This window comes from Cyphomyrmex costatus, unplaced genomic scaffold (assembly GCF_001594065.2).
Source record: "Cyphomyrmex costatus isolate MS0001 unplaced genomic scaffold, Ccosl1.0 scaffold600, whole genome shotgun sequence".
NCBI lineage: Eukaryota > Metazoa > Arthropoda > Insecta > Hymenoptera > Formicidae > Cyphomyrmex > Cyphomyrmex costatus.
In genome coordinates this window covers 103,787-121,382 of record NW_017280157.1, presented here as the reverse complement: position 1 = coordinate 121,382, position 17,596 = coordinate 103,787, and the positions used below count along the sequence as shown (strand labels likewise).

General features: G+C 34.3%; 4 protein-coding genes across 5 annotated transcripts; 3 read left to right on the top strand and 1 right to left on the bottom strand.

The window, feature by feature from the left end:
- Window positions 1-1,840: 1,840 nt before the first annotated feature.
- LOC108779591 (UPF0605 protein CG18335) lies at window positions 1,841-4,402 on the top strand. The gene is made up of 8 exons (XM_018547035.1): window positions 1,841-2,000; window positions 2,174-2,312; window positions 2,493-2,583; window positions 2,710-2,885; window positions 2,976-3,059; window positions 3,440-3,506; window positions 3,765-3,993; window positions 4,250-4,402. The coding sequence occupies exons 1-8, from the start codon at window positions 1,960-1,962 to the stop codon at window positions 4,317-4,319; spliced, it is 897 nt and encodes a 298-aa protein (XP_018402537.1). The 5' UTR covers window positions 1,841-1,959; the 3' UTR covers window positions 4,320-4,402.
- A 210-nt stretch (window positions 4,403-4,612) lies between these two features.
- Window positions 4,613-7,021, bottom strand: Kyat (Kynurenine aminotransferase). Of its 2 annotated transcripts, none has more exons than XM_018547046.1 (8): window positions 7,013-7,021; window positions 6,617-6,741; window positions 6,355-6,505; window positions 5,893-6,129; window positions 5,573-5,816; window positions 5,326-5,492; window positions 4,900-5,250; window positions 4,613-4,807 (listed from the first exon to the last, which is right to left on the bottom strand). In XM_018547046.1, the coding sequence occupies exons 2-8, from the start codon at window positions 6,739-6,741 to the stop codon at window positions 4,751-4,753; spliced, it is 1,332 nt and encodes a 443-aa protein (XP_018402548.1). In that variant the 5' UTR covers window positions 7,013-7,021; the 3' UTR covers window positions 4,613-4,750. The 2 variants fall into 2 exon arrangements, with proteins under 2 accessions (XP_018402548.1, XP_018402547.1); XM_018547045.1 differs by lacking the exon at window positions 7,013-7,021 and adding an exon at window positions 6,897-6,947.
- Window positions 7,022-8,968: 1,947 nt separating this feature from the next.
- On the top strand, window positions 8,969-10,924 carry LOC108779606 (E3 SUMO-protein ligase NSE2). The gene is made up of 5 exons (XM_018547052.1): window positions 8,969-9,047; window positions 9,451-9,605; window positions 9,681-9,774; window positions 10,492-10,678; window positions 10,749-10,924. The coding sequence occupies exons 1-5, from the start codon at window positions 8,969-8,971 to the stop codon at window positions 10,846-10,848; spliced, it is 615 nt and encodes a 204-aa protein (XP_018402554.1). The 3' UTR covers window positions 10,849-10,924.
- Window positions 10,925-11,215: 291 nt separating this feature from the next.
- LOC108779590 (VID27-like protein) lies at window positions 11,216-12,409 on the top strand. The gene is made up of 4 exons (XM_018547034.1): window positions 11,216-11,677; window positions 11,751-11,904; window positions 12,121-12,128; window positions 12,281-12,409. The coding sequence occupies exons 1-4, from the start codon at window positions 11,216-11,218 to the stop codon at window positions 12,407-12,409; spliced, it is 753 nt and encodes a 250-aa protein (XP_018402536.1).
- The last annotated feature ends 5,187 nt before the right edge of the window (window positions 12,410-17,596 follow it).

Here is a 17,596-nt window from a genome sequence, read left to right as displayed (position 1 = left end):
TGCATCTGGCCAGGTCAAAACCCTCCCTTCAAAAGTATAAACGGTATAATTAATGCTTAATGAATCAGCATCAGGAATATTTAATTTTATGATATTTTCTTGCAAAAACGATATTGATTGAAGTATAGATGATATTATAAGGAATACCTAATCAGGAAACTCTAGTAGCAAAATTTATTGACATAACATTGGCTAAATATATTCCCAACGTTTAACCAAGATATAGCCAATAAATTACTGCTGAGAATATTATTTAATTCTTTCTTTACGTGAGCAAATCTGTATTTTGCATTACGTAAACAAATAGATTAAAATTTCAGCAAAGTACAGAATTGAATAATTGCAATGCGGGTAATTTTGCGACTTTTTCCACTCTCTCTTGTCTCGCTGTCGAAATATCCGGAGAACTCATAAACGTGGCCAGGCGTTAAGTATTACCTCCATAAGTTTCACTTTTCCTATTACGCATTATTATTATCGTTGCTTTTGCAGTGTAGGTGGAATTTCCACTTTTCCGCAAATCTTATTTTGTCACTCATTTTTCCTTCTACTGATTATCTGTCTCGTTTTCTCTTCCTATTATTTCCGCTCATTAACTAAACACGTACAAAGTTATTAACATATGTCATCATACTAATACTAATATCACACAGAAAAAATACATACTCTACACTAACAATTACTTGTTTCAAGTATTTCGAAAGTTCATATATCCACAAATCTCTATCTTCACTTAAAACAAGTTTGATTTATTTATTACACATAATCGTTTCTTCAATCAATTTTATATTTTTCAAAGATAAACAATCTTGTTTTAAATACATAATAAGTTTTTCTGTAATAAGTATATGTTTTAAAATTATAATCAAAAAGATATTCTTTCTAAAAGGTATTTGAAAGGAAGAAAGTAAATTAAGTAATCACATTTCTTAGTACTAAAATAAATATTTTTCTGTGTGTACTGCCAATTAAGAAATACAATTAGTTGCTATCAGTCAGTCAGGCTCATTAAAATGTCATTAGCTTAAACATAAATAAGTCGTTTACCTCATCCTTAGTTACTTTTATATTCTCGCAGTTGGATTCGATGTAAAAGATGGAACTCATCTCTGGACGGAACCACATAGTTCTCGCTTCTATTTCTTTCTAAATAATATATTAACCTGTTCAATCACGTAAACAACTAGTTTCTCGTTTCCATTACCATTTTAAACATAAAAAAAAGGAAACACAATCGCATCGTAACACTTTACAAATATTTATAAAATTATTCCACATTATATCACACCAATCTCTTTTGATAATTTTTTCGATGATTAAAACCGTTTTTTTTCTTTGTATTGTATATATCAATTATCTTTGAATCATAAATCACTTCCACTGTTGATATTTGTAATCCAAAAATGAATCGCGTTTATTTCCGCACTGTATTTTTATCTCATCATAAACAAAGCCTTTTCATTAATTTTTAATTTTTTATATTTGAATATTTTTAATTACACACACAAATATCGGATGCTGAGCAATGAAAGATTTTAATTATATTAGAGGCATTTGTTAATACATCCTATCGTCGCGGTGGTCCCGTGAAAACTGAAAAGCGAAACTATAATCACGCACCTTCCCCTGTTTAAGTACGCAACGCGTGTTCTCCCTACTCTATCACAAATACTCTCTCTTTCTCTTTCTCTTTCCACTCTCCTCGTTATCCCTATCTCCCCTTTTGTCGATCGATTATCTCTCAACCCGCATTAATTCTTTTACTCAACGAAAAACGCTGCAAAAAGGCTCGTAACGAGTGAAGTCACTAGAATTTCAATTGTTTGGCATTTAGTATACATTTAAATTAACAGGTTAAGGCGAGAAAATGTTCCTTATATGAAATAAAAGCTGTAATTTGCTTTTTTTTTCGATAGATTCTTTGAAGAAATTTAAATTTCACAGTACAAAACTGCTGGAATGGATCTTTTAATAACGGCAGATCCTCATTTTATCCCAGGGTAGAAAAATAACTCCTATAACCAATCAGTCCTATATCTTTAAATTAAAAATTAATAAGTAAATTGTTTAATAATCCAATAGTTTAATATGTTAAGAATCTGAAACGGTGCCATACTTTACTATGTAAAACACTTCGCAAATTTCAAAAAAATTGCCCGATTATTTTTTCCAGATATTCCGGTTACTGCCCGCAGTATCGATTTAATTGCGGTGAAACGTATGCAAAAACCACGCATAAACTACTGCTCGATCCTACAATTAATCATGCGAAAACACTCGTCCTAGCAAATCGTGCAGTTACCGATTGTGAGGTGAATGATATGCGGCGCTATACTTGGCGATAACATAGTAAATAAAAGATAAGATAATATAAGATAAAAAATATATAAGATAAACATATAAATTTAAAAAAATTTAAGAATATTTCAATTTGCCTTATGGGTCGCGCATTTTTTAAATAACTTTTTATCCATTTTCATACACGTGTACAGCGACCATCGAAGAGTGACATAAATGTGGTCAATACCCGATTCAAGAGGACTGATTCTCTCTTTGTTCACCCCATGTTGCCAGGATACGAGGGTGCTTATCGGTTCCTTGTACTGCTTATCTGTACAAACTTCCGATACGCGTTTAAAATTATGAGTTTGTGTTGCCGTGAAACGAGTTTTCCTTGAAATTTAACCGATTACTGGGCATTGTGTATAGGTTTTGTACCAGGATCGAACATTACACTCGGCCAGAGATACGCGGTGCACACGACCGAAGGTCTCGCCGATTTCGAACGACAACAATTGCGAAATAAAGCGGCTTTAGACCGACTGAGGAGAACGATCAACGTGCAATGCGGGCGAGCCGAACCCCGGAATTTAGAAGAACGTCTGGTGAGAGAAGAATTAAAGAATCGTCAAAATTTTGAAATTAAAGATAGAACGATACCTCTTTAATTTCTAATAATTTAATTATTATTACAGCTAATTAAGACCTCATTTAAATTACCTTTGTTCACTGTGCGACCTGAATATGTAGCAACGATGAATAATTTATCATCCAACAAGAAATGTGAAATATCAAAAAATGACATATCTTCGTTTTATATATAATATAAACATATAAAATTATTAAATTATGTTACTTGTATAATTATAAAATTAAATAAAAAAAAAAAGAATTAAATTGTCGAATAAAATTTGCGGAGCAAATAACTTTTCATTATTTTTAAGCTCTTATTCCTATTAAGATAAATTTTTTATAATTTTGTGATCAATTTTATTGCAAAATGACAATTAAAATAATTGTATACCTTATATTAATAAAGCGTTTCAATTGTTTCTGTAAATAAAAAAATTTTTCATTAAATTCTGTCATTAAAAAACATAATTTGTAACTCTTGAACTTTATTCTTTCTTTAAAAATTCAACTTTTGCACGATTATTAGCAATCAAATAAAATGAAATTTTCAAATAAACAAACATGGTATTCCTTCATCCGCGAAAACGCAAAAAGTAAGCGATTAACTGTAAGATTATATGTGTTTGTCTCATTGTCAGTAATATAATTTTATTTAATAAATTTTTAAATTTTTAGATTTATTTAAAATAATTCGTAAGAGAGAGAGAGTCTTATAAATATTTCATGCAAAAAATTTCAAAAAGTTTGATACTTCAATTTGTATTTTCATAAAATAAAAATATCTTTATATTTTTTAATAAATAACATTTTTGATGGAAAAATATATATCATATTAAATATACTTTGTAAAGGATACGCGACTCATATTCCTCACGGCTACTTCGAAACATCGATAATTCCGTTACATGACGATGCATTGTACAGTTTCGTAAAGTGTCGAAAAGGACAGAGTGCAAAATATAAAATAATGACTACAACTTATCAGGAACCTCCGTCCCTTGTCCAGTCCACTGAAATCTACCATAAAAACGTCGGAATGATACCAAATTATTTTGGGCATATTCCTGGAGCAATGTTCAGGCTAGTTTCATTAACTAATTAATTAAACATAATCAATTAGATTATTTATAAACATATGATATAAAATGAGTGAAATATATGAGGAGAGGATATGTCAACCCGGAGATCTAAGGATTCAAAAGCTTATAATCTAAGGATGAAGAGTTGGAATCTAACAATGAGAATCCAACGAAAAAGGATGACTCAGGGATCCAAGAATCCGAGGATCTAAGTATAAGAAAACAATATTGTTTTCAACAACGTCTTTATTTTGTAGATGCGGTAAAACGTTCGGAGTTGACTCAAAAGATGTTAAGAAATGGTTTCGAAGAGACTCCGACCTATAATTTAACTTTATAACAATGCTTATTTAAATCGATTACTAGATCAATTCTGATAAAAATTAAGAAACACTTCTAAATAATTAAAAAATCACCTAATTAATCTTATATCCAAATATATAAAGATTTACATATTTAAATATGTCATTTACATATTTATATATGTGTAGATTTATACATGCTCTCTTTCTTATGTATTTAATATCACAAATATAATATTAAAACATCATTGATTAATTGGTGCTAAATACGTATAAAAATTATAGTCAGGATAATTATAAAATTTTTCCTAATTATATCAGTTAAACTTTCCATATGCACAATGTGTTCGAATAGTATAAAAGACAATCTAAAAATTAATTAATGCACGAAGCATTTAATAGTCACAAAATATACATATCATACACATAAACATATGTATATGTCCATAGTCCTAATTATTTGGACGCCCATTTCTTCAAAATTTTGTCGGCTGCTTTCAAATTTTCATCTTTCTGTTAAAATGTAATAATCGATATTTAACGAACGCCACAATCGTTTGTTGTCTTAATCAAAGTTATTGTACTTCGCGATAGCACGCACTTACCTTTATAAAACAGTATCGTACGTAGTCCTCTGCTAGAGTTTTATGTTCGGGACCGTAAAACGCCGTAGGAGGAATACCTAGAAGACCGACGTTCTTCGTCATCCACTTGGTAAATCTATAGTCTTTATTCTCGTCCGTTTCCTCATGTAGTTTCACTTTGTTTTCCAATGCAGACCAGTTAGCCAGCATAAAGTATCCACCCTCGGGTATCGTCGGTACCATACCAACTTCTCGGAGGAATTTCGCCATATAATCTCGCTTCGGTAATAATTCCATTGCCAGACTGCGGAAGTAACATTCTGGATGATCTAAGCGTTCTATCTCCAATTCAAATCCGATAGCTACTGCTTCCTACAATTAAAACAAAAGTAATCAGAGAGTAAAAATTACAGAATTAAAAAAATTGTATTTAATTATAATAATTACCTGAGTTGGTGTAGTACAAGTATACACGGAGTTCTGATGTATAACTTGCAGATTATACAACAAATTTGCTGGTCCGTAGGCCCAACCTATTTTCCAACCCGTAACGCTGAATGTTTTTCCCGCTGATCCAATCGTAATTGTACGCTCATACATACCAGGCAATGTCGCTAATTAAAAGAATAATTTTTTAAATACCATTCTACGATTATTATATCGCTTATAATTAATTTTTTAAGGCAACTCTTACCTATTCTTATATGCTTGTATGGCTCGTAAACAATATGCTCGTAAACCTCGTCAGAAATCACAAGTGTGTTCCATTTTTTTGCAAGATCGGCAATAAATTGCAATTCGTCCAGTGTAAATACTTTTCCTATAGGATTGTGTGGAGTGTTGATGATAATACCTTTAGTTTTCTGATTGAAGAGACTTTCCATTTCTTTCCTATCAAATATCCAATCGCCAGAGGTAACTGTGCCTGATGTAGATTTCTGCAAGTATGTAATATTATATACCATATTTAATGCAAAAAGTAACTTCCTTATGTTTATTATCTAAACTTCCTACCGGTTTTAATGCTATATATCTGGGAATTCCTCCAGCAGACTGTACCATAGGTACATAACAATCGAAGAAGGGTTCAATGATGATCCATTCATCTCCAGGATTAGTATGGCCTTGTAAACTGGAATATAATGCTTCATAAGCACCAGAAGTGACTAGTACTTCCTTGTTTGGATCCAAATCACGATTGATAAGCTTGGAGTAAAACTTTGCAAGAGCATTCACTAGTCTTGGATGACCCTGTAATATTTATATTTACGTTAGTGAAGAAAATTCATCTTATCACGTATAGATAATGTTATCAATGCTAGTTATTGATAACAATTACAATTGCAATACTCTCTCTGTGTTAATGTTTCATAAAAATCAAGTTAATATCAAATTCATGAGAAATAAAGAGAAATTATATATATAATAAAACACAAAATAATTGAAAAGTCAATAAATAAGATGCTTGTTACTTACAAATCCTCTCGTATACTGTTGCAAAAGTGGATTGTCACTTTTAGCGACACTAGCCAAAGCATTGGTCACATTTTCTGGGGCATAATAGTCAGGAAAGCCTTGACCCAAGTTCAGTGGCTTATATTGCAGAGCAAGCTGGATATATTCGACCCTAACCAAACACAACATAACCAATACAGATGTAACAATAAGGTTTTATGAGTCAATATAAAAACTTATAAACATATAAAGAACTAATATATCTATAAATAATATTATTTACCAGACGGATTTTTCATTGCCTTTCAAACGATTTGGTAAATCAAACTTTGACATTCCGGTGATGTTTCTTACTGTACTAAATGAAACGGTTTTACTGGTCCCCAGAAAGCAGACTCTCGTTAGCATCTAGACAGGCACATAAGCAAAATCTTAATGAATACGATAAATTGCGTTCTACTACTCTTATCTTAATAGCACACGATAATTATTATCTTAATCGCAATTTAAAATATTAATGATAATAATAGTTGTAATAATTCGGTGCACACAAAAGACTGTACTTTTTAGAAAAAGCAGGAATTAGACCAAAATGGGGGGATCGGAATGTGTAATTGTATCAATGATTGTCGTCATAATTTGTCGTCGAAAGTGTATTATCATTGCGATAAAAACTTACGTAATACGTTATGGCGAGAAACTTGACTTTGCGAGGGAAAGTCGCCATTTTTAATTGATTATGAATCCAGTAAATCGTTGATGATTGCATTGATAAATAATTACTTCGATTCCAATTAAATGTACACTTTTAGTCATCGTTCATTGCTCGTTTTCAAGAGATAAAAAAAGTCACATGATGGACTTGTCACCAATAAAATTCTAACAATTTAATCATGTGACCTTTTCATCTAAAAATAAGTGACGAACGATGCTTGAAAAAGATACGTCTTAATCCGAGAGACACATGATATCGAACAACAATGTTAATTACATTTCATTTTCATAAAATTTAGATAATTTTTATTTGTGTCGCCATAATTCGGTTGAAAGCATGTTTCTATTCATTTCTGACAAGTTTCGTTTAACCGAATTTTTTTACCTACAAGCTAGAAATCGCATATTTTATTGAGTCTTAATTCACTGCAGTAAAAGTGAGATTATAAACCTGTTGTTATGCGGTAACTTTATTTTAAAATAATTACCTGAGCATAAAATACTGATATGACTATGGACTTTTCAATATCATTCGTGTGAAAATGGAAAGCAACTCTTGTCGCGAACGAATTCAAATCGTTGAAAATTAGGAGTACGTACCTGATTTTGTTGACCCTTTGTTCAGGATGTCAAGATATAAAATAACGAGCTGCTCTGAGACGAGTGCGAAAACAGAATGCTAGCGAGTACACGGCAAAAGGTCGTCCGAATTCCAAAAGTGCTGACAAAAGCCCGGATTTAGGAAAAGAAGTAGGGGGGGAGAGAGAGAGAGAGAGAGGGTGTGCGATCAGGACTCACTACAAATGCTTTGAAACATTTAATTGACCAATCAGAAAAATAAATGTTATGAATACGCACTAATCAAAGAATGCTTCAAAACAGTTTTTGCAGCATTACATTGACTGTAATCAGAGATAGAAGAAAAATTAGCACTTGACGCAAAATCTAAACCACGCGATTGGTCGATTTTCAGAAAAATTCAATTTCATATCGATGAAGAACATTAATTTTTGTCATTTTCCTGCCGCGCCATTTTCGTCGAATTTTTCTCTGAAGATTAAACTCGAAACATTAATATGTCGCAAAGATTTTGTAGAAATTATGAGAGATTTTCAAAAGATATTTTAGAAATATCAAATGAAATCTACTTGTTATTCTCGCCTTGTAAAATTTTAATTATACATCAATTTCTTACTTTTTGTGTGACTACTATTTAAATCTCGTTCGTCGTTTGTTTTAGTCTTTTTTGGAACAATTAAATAACAGGTTTTACTTACCGAGAGCACAAAGAGAATCGTAATGCTTCTCGCGACAGACATATTCGGTTTGATATCGTTTTACATAATTTGAAATGTAACAACGGGAGGTAAAGGCCAACTACTTTCACTTTTCTAGGTTTTCAACAGTCCACCTTCCATTTAACGGATAGCGGTCAGCGCAATCCAATCTCTCCCTTCCCGCCTTTTTCGCGCGCCTTTTCGACGGGCATTGATAAAATATACTTATATAGATCGGCAACTTTAAGTGAATTTCCGTAACGAATTTTGGAACTCGGACAAATTCAAAAATTCATATTTTTCGTTTTGTAAATCGCGTATTTATAACGTAAAATAAAAAATTCAGACTAATATGCGTTTGCCATTTTTTGTCTTATTAAATCATACGACAAATTTTTCAAACCTGTTGATATAAGCAGAGATGAAAATCTCATCATTAAGTTTCATTACACACGATTTACATGGATACGACATGAAACGGAATCTACAAAAAATATGAATCTTTTGTCAAAAGATTGGTTTTTAAATGGCGTCAGTTCGGCAGTCGATTGAAACTGTTGAAAAATCGGATTAAAAATTGAAGTAAGTTTGACGGCCAGCATCGATATCAGCTATCAGCAAGAAGAAGATAAAATCGCACGAAAATGACACAGTCCATGCAAATGACAGAGGAACTTGATGATTGTTTCTTGAGAACGGCGGGGAACATCATGAAATACTACGGTGAGGATTCAGAGAGGTTAGAAATACGTTCGGAATCTTCTAAGTGATTCTTTTCGCATTTTTTTTTTTTGCTCGTCTCTTTTATTTGCGTGTTGTTCAGTATAGAAACTTGACGATTATTTTGTGAGAACAGCGAGGAATATGTATTGTACCGAAGTTTCGTAGAGATTAGAAACAGAAGTTTTCAAGTACTTCTCTCTACATCTTTCTTATTCTTTGTGTCTTGCTTCAAGTGCAGAAAATTAGAGATACACAAAGTGCTTTACTTATCGTGATTTTTTAGAAAGATTATAAGACAAATGTGCCTTCTTTCTCCCTCTTTCCCTCTCTCTCTCTCTCTCTCTCTCTCTTTCTCTCGTAAGAAAATAAAAGATGTTTTGTTAATTGTACATTATATTTTCAGACAATAACGAAGAGAGGCAAGATGTATTGAAGCAGTTAAGAGAAGCCTTAATTGACAATTGTAAGGAATCTGCTAGAATAAAGGATGCAGATGATATCAGAGAGTACCTGGAAACGTCTGGGCCCCAAGAAAAAGATGTGAAAAACATCACAACAGTAAGGACTGTTTCAAATCATAGAGTTGTAGTATAATTTTTAAAATTTATAATTGCTTGCTATTGTTTGTAACAGGAATATAAAAAGGCTATATCTGAAATTCAAGTTAATCCGTTAGAAGATAGAAGACTGTTGCATTATGATCGTCAAATTGAAGATCTACATCAAGGTAAAGTCTGAAATGAAAAATCTCAATATATATAGGAATTTTGTAACTATTTTTTAACAACAGTATCAGTATCACATTGTTATTGTGTAGCCATATATAAGGTGATTCATTTTAATCTTAACAAGTAAATATGTAAAAATAAATAACAAAGAAAGAAAGGGCAATATAAGAATCAAACATGAAAAACAATACAAAAAATTAAGTAAATACAAAAGGCTATTAAGAGTCAACGCTGTTAGCAGTGCGTAAAATATATAATCTTAAAATCTATAACATAGATATTATGTCGAACGTTTCAATCCTTCATTTCGGATCATCATCAGCGACAATACAATATAAAATTAAAAATTACTCAGAGTTGCAAACAATGATGTTGTCCCGCAGTATGTAATATACAACCAATCTGAGGCAAGACTTTACAAACATAAAAATATGTAATTTTGCCAACAATTATTTTAAATAAATGTATACAAGAGGATATCATTTGTATATATCCTTCTGTATCAGACAACTTTTATTAAGAATGTTTTTTTTTTTGTAAAATCGTTTATTTTTTAAATATTTACTTGTTGAGATTAAAATTAATCATCCTATAATAACAATAACATGAGGATACTCGAGGCAGTATTGTTTATAATATAAATATAAAATCCTAGTGCTGATCACTTAAGGTCCATTTTCATTTATTTATTTCTGATATTAACATAATTCTTTTAGCCAATGAAGCTGAATCTAACATACCAGATGATGCAGACGTTGATTTACGGATGGTAAGCAGCAATATAAATGTGATTGATCCAATTACGAAAATGAGAATGACCGATCCTGTACGAAATGCAGTCTGCGGTCACGTATACGATAAATCAAGCCTTGTCGCGATGTTAGAAAAGAACAAGAACACTAGGTATGTTTTTTATATTATATCAAATATATATTGAGATGTGCTATTATACCATTTATGTTTGCATTCACAGATGTCCAGTGGTGGGTTGCACCAGCTTGGATTATATAGATTTAAGTCAATGTCGCTCTGACATTGTGACTAAAACATATCTGGAGAACAATCCTGCTTAGATTTGAGAGCAATGGATATAAAACTATCTATGAATACATATGTTAAAGTCGAATGTACATTCCGCGTGTGTATATACACCCATATTTATATTGATTTAAAAATTATTACTTTCATTACATCGTTTAAAAAAATTATTTTATTATCAAATTTAAATACTCTATATATTATAATTGCCAAAAAATATAAAATATGTTTTATAAATTATATTATTATAGAATAAATAAAATATTTCTATTTGTACGGTATAGAAACATATATTTTTAGTCATGTCGAAGATAGGTGTAGTCCATGACAAAATTACTTCGAGCGATTGTATTCGATTGCGTGCAATTGGTTTAATTGCGTATATGTTCATGTTACTGTGCAATGATCGATGATGATAAGACTCAGGCTATGTTTATGTCCGCTCTTTTATCCATACTTTTAATTCTATCGGGTATTCGTACTGTTGGCGACGGTTTCAATTATTGGGACTTTCCTAGATCGCCCGCTTCGGACGTAATTATGAAAGATATCCACGGATGCGCATTACATATAGAGCCCCTTTTTTACGGGGGTTTCATTCAGCCACCGCAACGGCGTCTCCTCGAACATCCGCGCAGGGCCAAGCAAGTATATCGCAGCTATGATTATAACGTCGCACGAGGACACCGCCAGCCTCGAAATAAGCTCGACGAGGGCAGACTTTATCGTTCATCAGCGAAGAATGACGAAGATGAGAACAAGGAAGAAGAGGAAGAGGAGGAAGAAAATCAGAACGGTGAGGAGGATAAGCTCAATGACGAGGACATTGACGAAGAGACCGCGGAACAGGATGAGGAAGAAACGGTGAACGAGGAACCCAAGGAGGTCTACGATTATGGTTAGTGTTGAAGACCGAAACCCTTGTCACGTTTTTTAGGTCGCGGTCGCCGATAGAAATCGAGTTGCGAGATCCGGTTACGTGCCATTCAGGGGTGAGGCTGATGAACGTGAAAGACAAGATATGAGGATCAAATCGACTACTGAGGAGTGCGAGGAAGAATCAACGGAACCGTCGCAATATTACGAATACGGTGAGGACGCGTCAAGACGAGAAAGAATATCACATTTTCTTCTCTTTTTTTTTTCTCTAGGACAGACCTCGAGATTTCATATTATTTTCGGAAGATCGCGTAATTAAATTGAAATTACTTTCAAAATATATCATTTAACTTCATTAAGTTTTCAATTGACAAACTTTGATCAAACTTATTGCTAGTTTCATACCATTGTAAATAAAAATTTTTCAGAGACCGAGGTGAGAAATGTTGCTTCTCGAGATATCCGATATTGCGAATGTCAAGTGATACTCTCCATGAAGATCTTTGGAGCGAGTTTATTGATTCTTCTGCTCTTTTAAAAAGTCCGATATTTGTTACGAAGAAAAAGCATTTACAACTTATTCTACAGTTTCCAGTTTCCAATCTTAATGGTTTCACTGTCTCCTTTTTAAGTAACGGAAACATTACAGCCAACAGTCATACTCCAATCTTTTACGAAATGGCATCAACTAAGAAGTATGATTTTGTGGATGTGTGAGCAGAATAGAAACGCTTGGACGTATTCTATTAGCAAATGAAAGCAATCGCGTACAATGCGCGTTGTAATAAATTTCTATGAATTTCCATGAGTCTCTCTCTCATTTTGTTTGAATTATTCGCGAAACATCATTTATTGTGTTACATAAAATTCAAGATGTATTTTCAAAGTCAACTACGTAGAATTCATTTTAATTTTAAGCATATATTATGATATTTGAATTATGCCAAGTAGATTTTAATAAAAGAATGTATAGGCTGTGAAATATTTCCTTTTACTATACGAATAGATGATAGGCTTTTAAAGGTTGGAATGATTTAAAATAAAAAAACGAATTCAAAAAAATTATTCTAAATAAATAATTTTCAAAGGTATTTTTTAAATCTTGCAGCTTTTTCTTTAACAAAATTTGTTATATTTTATTATTTTAATTATTTAATTGTATTTTTTGCCTTAAAATATGATATTGTTTAAAATGGCTTTCCCATAAAGATTAACATATATAATAAAAAAGTTTCACTTTTTTAAATTTCAGATTTTTGGATTTCACCATTCTCGTCTGTGGAAACTTGCCTTCCGCGGTGAAGAAAATTATTCCACAGTCTACATTTTAAAATATTTAATACTTGGTGAATTTGTAATTTAGATCCAGTACTGAAATTTTATAGTCTGTACACTATAGATTTTTAGTACTAGTATATATTACAACTTGTGTATAATATATCCTTACGATAACAATTAATTCTATATAGTAATTAACTTAAAGAAAATTTTGAATCCTTAACACTATTAAGGTGATTTGACATCTTAAGATGAGGCGAGATAAATAATGAAAGTGTCAAAAGAACTCAATAATTTCCAGTTTCAAAATTCAGCTCGAATCATGGCATTTCGGGTGAACGGCACGAATGCATAACGGGATAGGTTTTTTTTTCTAAGTCGGGTCACCGACACCGAATGTTAAAAAAATTCACGGTCATGGAATCAAGTTCTCTCTATGCTACGTTTTAAGCTGTCGCCGTGAGGCATCGCGTGGCGAACGATCAATTGACGATCGATGTATGTATGTACCATTTCCTCAAAACGTGACACAAGCGTAAGTAACATCAAGAAATCGATTATTTCAAAAATAAATGTTATCTCGAGAACTAATTAATCAGAAATGTGTTCAATTTAAAGAGTTAAGTAAATAATGATGTAACGAGTGGATGATTCATTCGGACAACTGGCAGTGGGATACCAATGCGCCATTGAATCTCATTAGAAGCAACATGAAAGCGGCTCGTTAACAATTCAAGTCGCGTAAGCGTGGTGCGCGTTTGTTTGAAATCGACCTCGGGACGTGCCTGCGGGTCGCGTATGAAGGTGATATAAATGTTAATAACAATTCCAGTAAATATTAACTAACTTAACATCAATATTACAATTTTTTTCACATCCAACAATATAAATATAATATAATACTTGTGGATATGTTTTTTAAATTCTTTGGAGTGAAATCCGACTATTTAAAATGAATTATTCTCTTTTCTGTCAATGCAGGTTAACTTTAATCTTGGTTTAATTTGTTCTTCATCTTTTCTACTTTTTTTAGAATTAAAAAAAAGATGAAGAGTTAGTTGAATCAAATTTATAATTAAATAACATTGGTAGAAACTGGAAAGAATTTTCAATCTTTAAGAATGGAATTTCATTCTTCGGACTGAAAAAAAAGTAACACTGATCTTATAATATATAATTATATATATTATTGTTAGTTAGTGTTTTCTGGAATATTTTGGCATGTCATGTTCTGGATCATGTTTCGATTTCGAAAGAACCATGTATCCGTACATCTATTTATTTATCGCGATCAATCGCGAGAAGAAATTAAAAGGAAAGATACATTTTCAAACGCGATCGAACGATCGATCGAAGCAGCCGAATTCTCTCGAGTCCGATCCAATCAACAGATGGCTTCACGAACGTCGCCATTGAGGGACTTTGCGGCGCCCGATTGGCTGCGCACCTACCACGTGGTAGCGCGGCTCGGGTGGGGATTGGCCGGCACGGCTGTGCCGTGGTCGAGAGCGGCGCGTTTCGTTGTAGTAGTATTTACCCCGCGGTGCTTAAAGCCGAGTAGTCGTGTGTCTCGTTCCGGTTCGGTCTGGAGTGACTGTGCGCGCGTACGTCGCCGTCATTTCGCGTCGCGAGACAAAAACAAAAACAAGATACGAAGCGAACAGGACGAGGCAAAGTGGCGAGTCGCTTCGCGAGGGAAGGAAATCACGCGAGCGAGCGCGCGCGCGATCTTCCTCGACGTATTTTTTCACAGCCACGTTTCTCGCTTCGCGTTCTGCTTCGTGCGTGCGCGAATCCAAGTTGCGGATCAACGCGGCGATCAGGGCGCGCGCCATATTCGCGCGCGTCGCGGCACGTCACCGCGGGTTTGTGCTTTGACGTCGCTCGCCGTGGGCGACGACGCGCGACAAAGGGGAGTGCGACGACGAATGAAGAGTGCCGCGGTGTGTTGCACTCGTGCGAGTGTGAGCGCGCCGAGCGGTAACGAGTGCGAGTGCGCGGTGTGTCGGCGGACAACGGGGAGTTTACGCTCGGCGAAACGGAAACGTGCACGCCGAGAGCCGACAGCGCACGCGGATCGTGGGATCGTGGAATGCACGCTGACAGGTAGATCCTCTCCGCGCCGTCGCACTTGGAGAGAATTCCGGTGCATGCCCTCTCTCTATCCTCGTTTACATCGCGCTCAGCGGCCTCCGTCTCTTTCTCTCTCTCTCTCTTCTCTTTTTCTTATACGCACACACTTTCACACTCACACGCGACTTACACTGTATATACATATATAGCTTACAGTAAGTTATTATAAAATCTTGTTTTACTTTGTACACAGTTATTTTTTACATCTTTTTGTAAATGTTGTACACTCGCGAGAGGATTGTCTTAAAGCGCTTAATAAACATCAATTCTTTCTCTCTCTCTCTCTCTCTCTCTCGCGCGCGCTGCACGATGGTGTCTGTTTACGCGTCCTATCTATATGACTCTCCTTTTCTCTCCGCGTTGACAGTTACCTCTCTGTCTCGCATTTCGTTTCCCTCAGGGTCGTTTGGGACTCCTGTGGACTGTTTGCGAGTCATTAATCTTCGAATTTTTGGAGTCGTGACGCTTTGAATACGTAAAAGTCTTTTAAATAGCTGTCGTTTTTCAGAATTTTTTTTGTATTTCAGGTTCTTCCTCGAGCCTTTTGTAAAATTTTACATCCTAAACCATGTCGAAAGACTTCGACACTGTCGAAACCATCGCATATTTCTGTAGATTCCGATTTAAGAAACACAGAGAAAAAGTTTTTATTGACGTCGGAATTTTAAGAGGGATTTCGGTGCGAGGCAGTCAAAGTTCGTCGCCCTAAGTCGCCGTGAATAAAGTTACGTAAAGTGAAAGTGTCCGCGTGTAGCCAGACCCGTGCCGTAAATACACGGTGATGCGTAAGGTGCAACGGAGAGAGAGCGCAATGCAGTTTGGAGTCGCCTGTCTCGCGGTCGCGATTTTTTTTTTCGCGACGCGGTCTATCGCCGTGCGGCGAACGGCGCTTGGAACGATTGATATTCGATCGATATTCACGCTCCGCTGCATCTTCTAAGCTCCGATAACATGCACGATTGGAGCAAGTGGCTGATTAGAACAATCGCGACGCTTGATAGATTAAGCTCTACTTTGTTAATCGGTAGTAAACAGTAAAATGAGAAAAATATTCTGATTAAATCGATAAGGATCGAGCAAGAATGGCGTTCTAGTAGTAAGATCGAACAGAATTTCGGATTCTCAAATAACTGGAAACTCTGTTTGTTTTTTTTCACTAAAATGTTATTCTTGTTGGGCTTTTTTATTAATTTAATCAGAAATTTTTTTTTTCAATTAATGTTATTTGTACCAATGTAGATTAACTTTAATCTCGGTTCAACTTAAGCTTGAAATACAATTGATAAGCAACAAGAATAAGAAATGATACATTTCATCGTGTACTAAAATACACGGTTTTTGTGAGGACTGCAGTTATTATTTTTGACAACTTTGAAGATTTGAAGCTCTTCAAAAGAAAAAGTTTGAATTCTTTCTAAGTTTCTGATCTTCGAATTTGTCGAAGGTAATAGTCTTTATTGAAATCTGTTAGACCCTGTTCCTATTTCTTTTCTTTTTCGGTTGTCTCAAGCTTTTAATGTTTTTCTAGTGCTAAGAACTATAAAAGGATAAAGAATGGATTGAGATTGAAATCGAATTACGTTGATAGAAACGAGCAGCAGAAAAAGGTGAAAAAGGTGAGAAGAGTAAATTGAACCGTGATTGAAATTAGTCTACAGCCTACATTGATGGAAATGGTCATAAGAGAGAAAAAAAAAGAGAGAAAAGATCGATTTGGCGACGCTCTATGCGCTCGAAGCATTCTTGAAACATGTAATGACGTAGTTTTCTAATAATATAAAATGAGTCACGTGTCTCTTTTGCCCCTTTATCGGCGAATGGTTTCCGGTTCTCCTTTGCGATCTCGCGCGAATACTTTCCACGCTTTTGAAATAATTCTCCAAGGACGTTGTTGCAGCGCGTTCCGTGTGAACGGCGATAGCGGATTATCTCGATCGGGAATGCACTCGGCGATCGCGCACTCTTTCTCGCGCCTCGTTGCGCTTCTCGCTTGGATGGAGGAAGCGGAGACGGATCGACCAGGAATTTTCTTTGCACTGTTTACCTCGCTCTCGATGATCGTTGCAGCTATGTGCACGTGCACCAAGCAGCAATTTCCTGCGATGAGACTGAGAAATTTTCTACCTATACTTGCGGATGCATTACTGTACGAACGAAACTTATCGTGTATTATCCCAGATAATTAAGTATCATCCGACATTGCAGTATTATTAACGTTAACTCTCTGCAATTAGAATCTTAAAGGCCCTATCGATATTTTGATTGTGAATTTGTTGATATAGATAAATTTAAATCTGCAAAAAATGAGTAAAATACAATCCAACTCTTATGATGCTAATAATTTGTTGCTAAAGTTTTTACAAGTATATCAAAATTTTTTTAGATTTTCATATAATTCGGAATAAAAAATACAAAAATTGTTCTGTTTCTTGAAGATCCCTATTATTGAATGGAAGAGTTGAAATTTATGTTACCGGAAGGTTAAGCTTAATT

Bases quoted from the DNA above. Each gene is read 5' to 3' on its own strand.
- LOC108779606 (XM_018547052.1), top strand. From the start codon at position 8,969: ATGACACAGTCCATGCAAATGACAGAGGAACTTGATGATTGTTTCTTG. The intron at 9,048-9,450 runs GTGAGGATTCAG...TTATATTTTCAG, and splicing joins GAACATCATGAAATACTACG to ACAATAACGAAGAGAGGCAA. The intron at 9,775-10,491 runs GTAAAGTCTGAA...TAATTCTTTTAG, and splicing joins AATTGAAGATCTACATCAAG to CCAATGAAGCTGAATCTAAC.
- LOC108779590 (XM_018547034.1), top strand. From the start codon at position 11,216: ATGATCGATGATGATAAGACTCAGGCTATGTTTATGTCCGCTCTTTTA. The intron at 11,678-11,750 runs GTGAACGAGGAA...CACGTTTTTTAG, and splicing joins AACAGGATGAGGAAGAAACG to GTCGCGGTCGCCGATAGAAA.
- LOC108779591 (XM_018547035.1), top strand. From the start codon at position 1,960: ATGGATCTTTTAATAACGGCAGATCCTCATTTTATCCCAGG. The intron at 2,886-2,975 runs GTGAGAGAAGAA...TTATTATTACAG, and splicing joins GGAATTTAGAAGAACGTCTG to CTAATTAAGACCTCATTTAA. The intron at 3,507-3,764 runs GTAAGCGATTAA...TACTTTGTAAAG, and splicing joins CATCCGCGAAAACGCAAAAA to GATACGCGACTCATATTCCT.
- Kyat (XM_018547046.1), bottom strand. From the start codon at position 6,741: ATGCTAACGAGAGTCTGCTTTCTGGGGACCAGTAAAACCGTTTCATTT. The intron at 6,506-6,616 runs GTAAATAATATT...GTGTTTGGTTAG, and splicing joins GGCAATGAAAAATCCGTCTG to GGTCGAATATATCCAGCTTG. The intron at 6,130-6,354 runs GTAAGTAACAAG...TAAATATTACAG, and splicing joins AACAGTATACGAGAGGATTT to GGTCATCCAAGACTAGTGAA.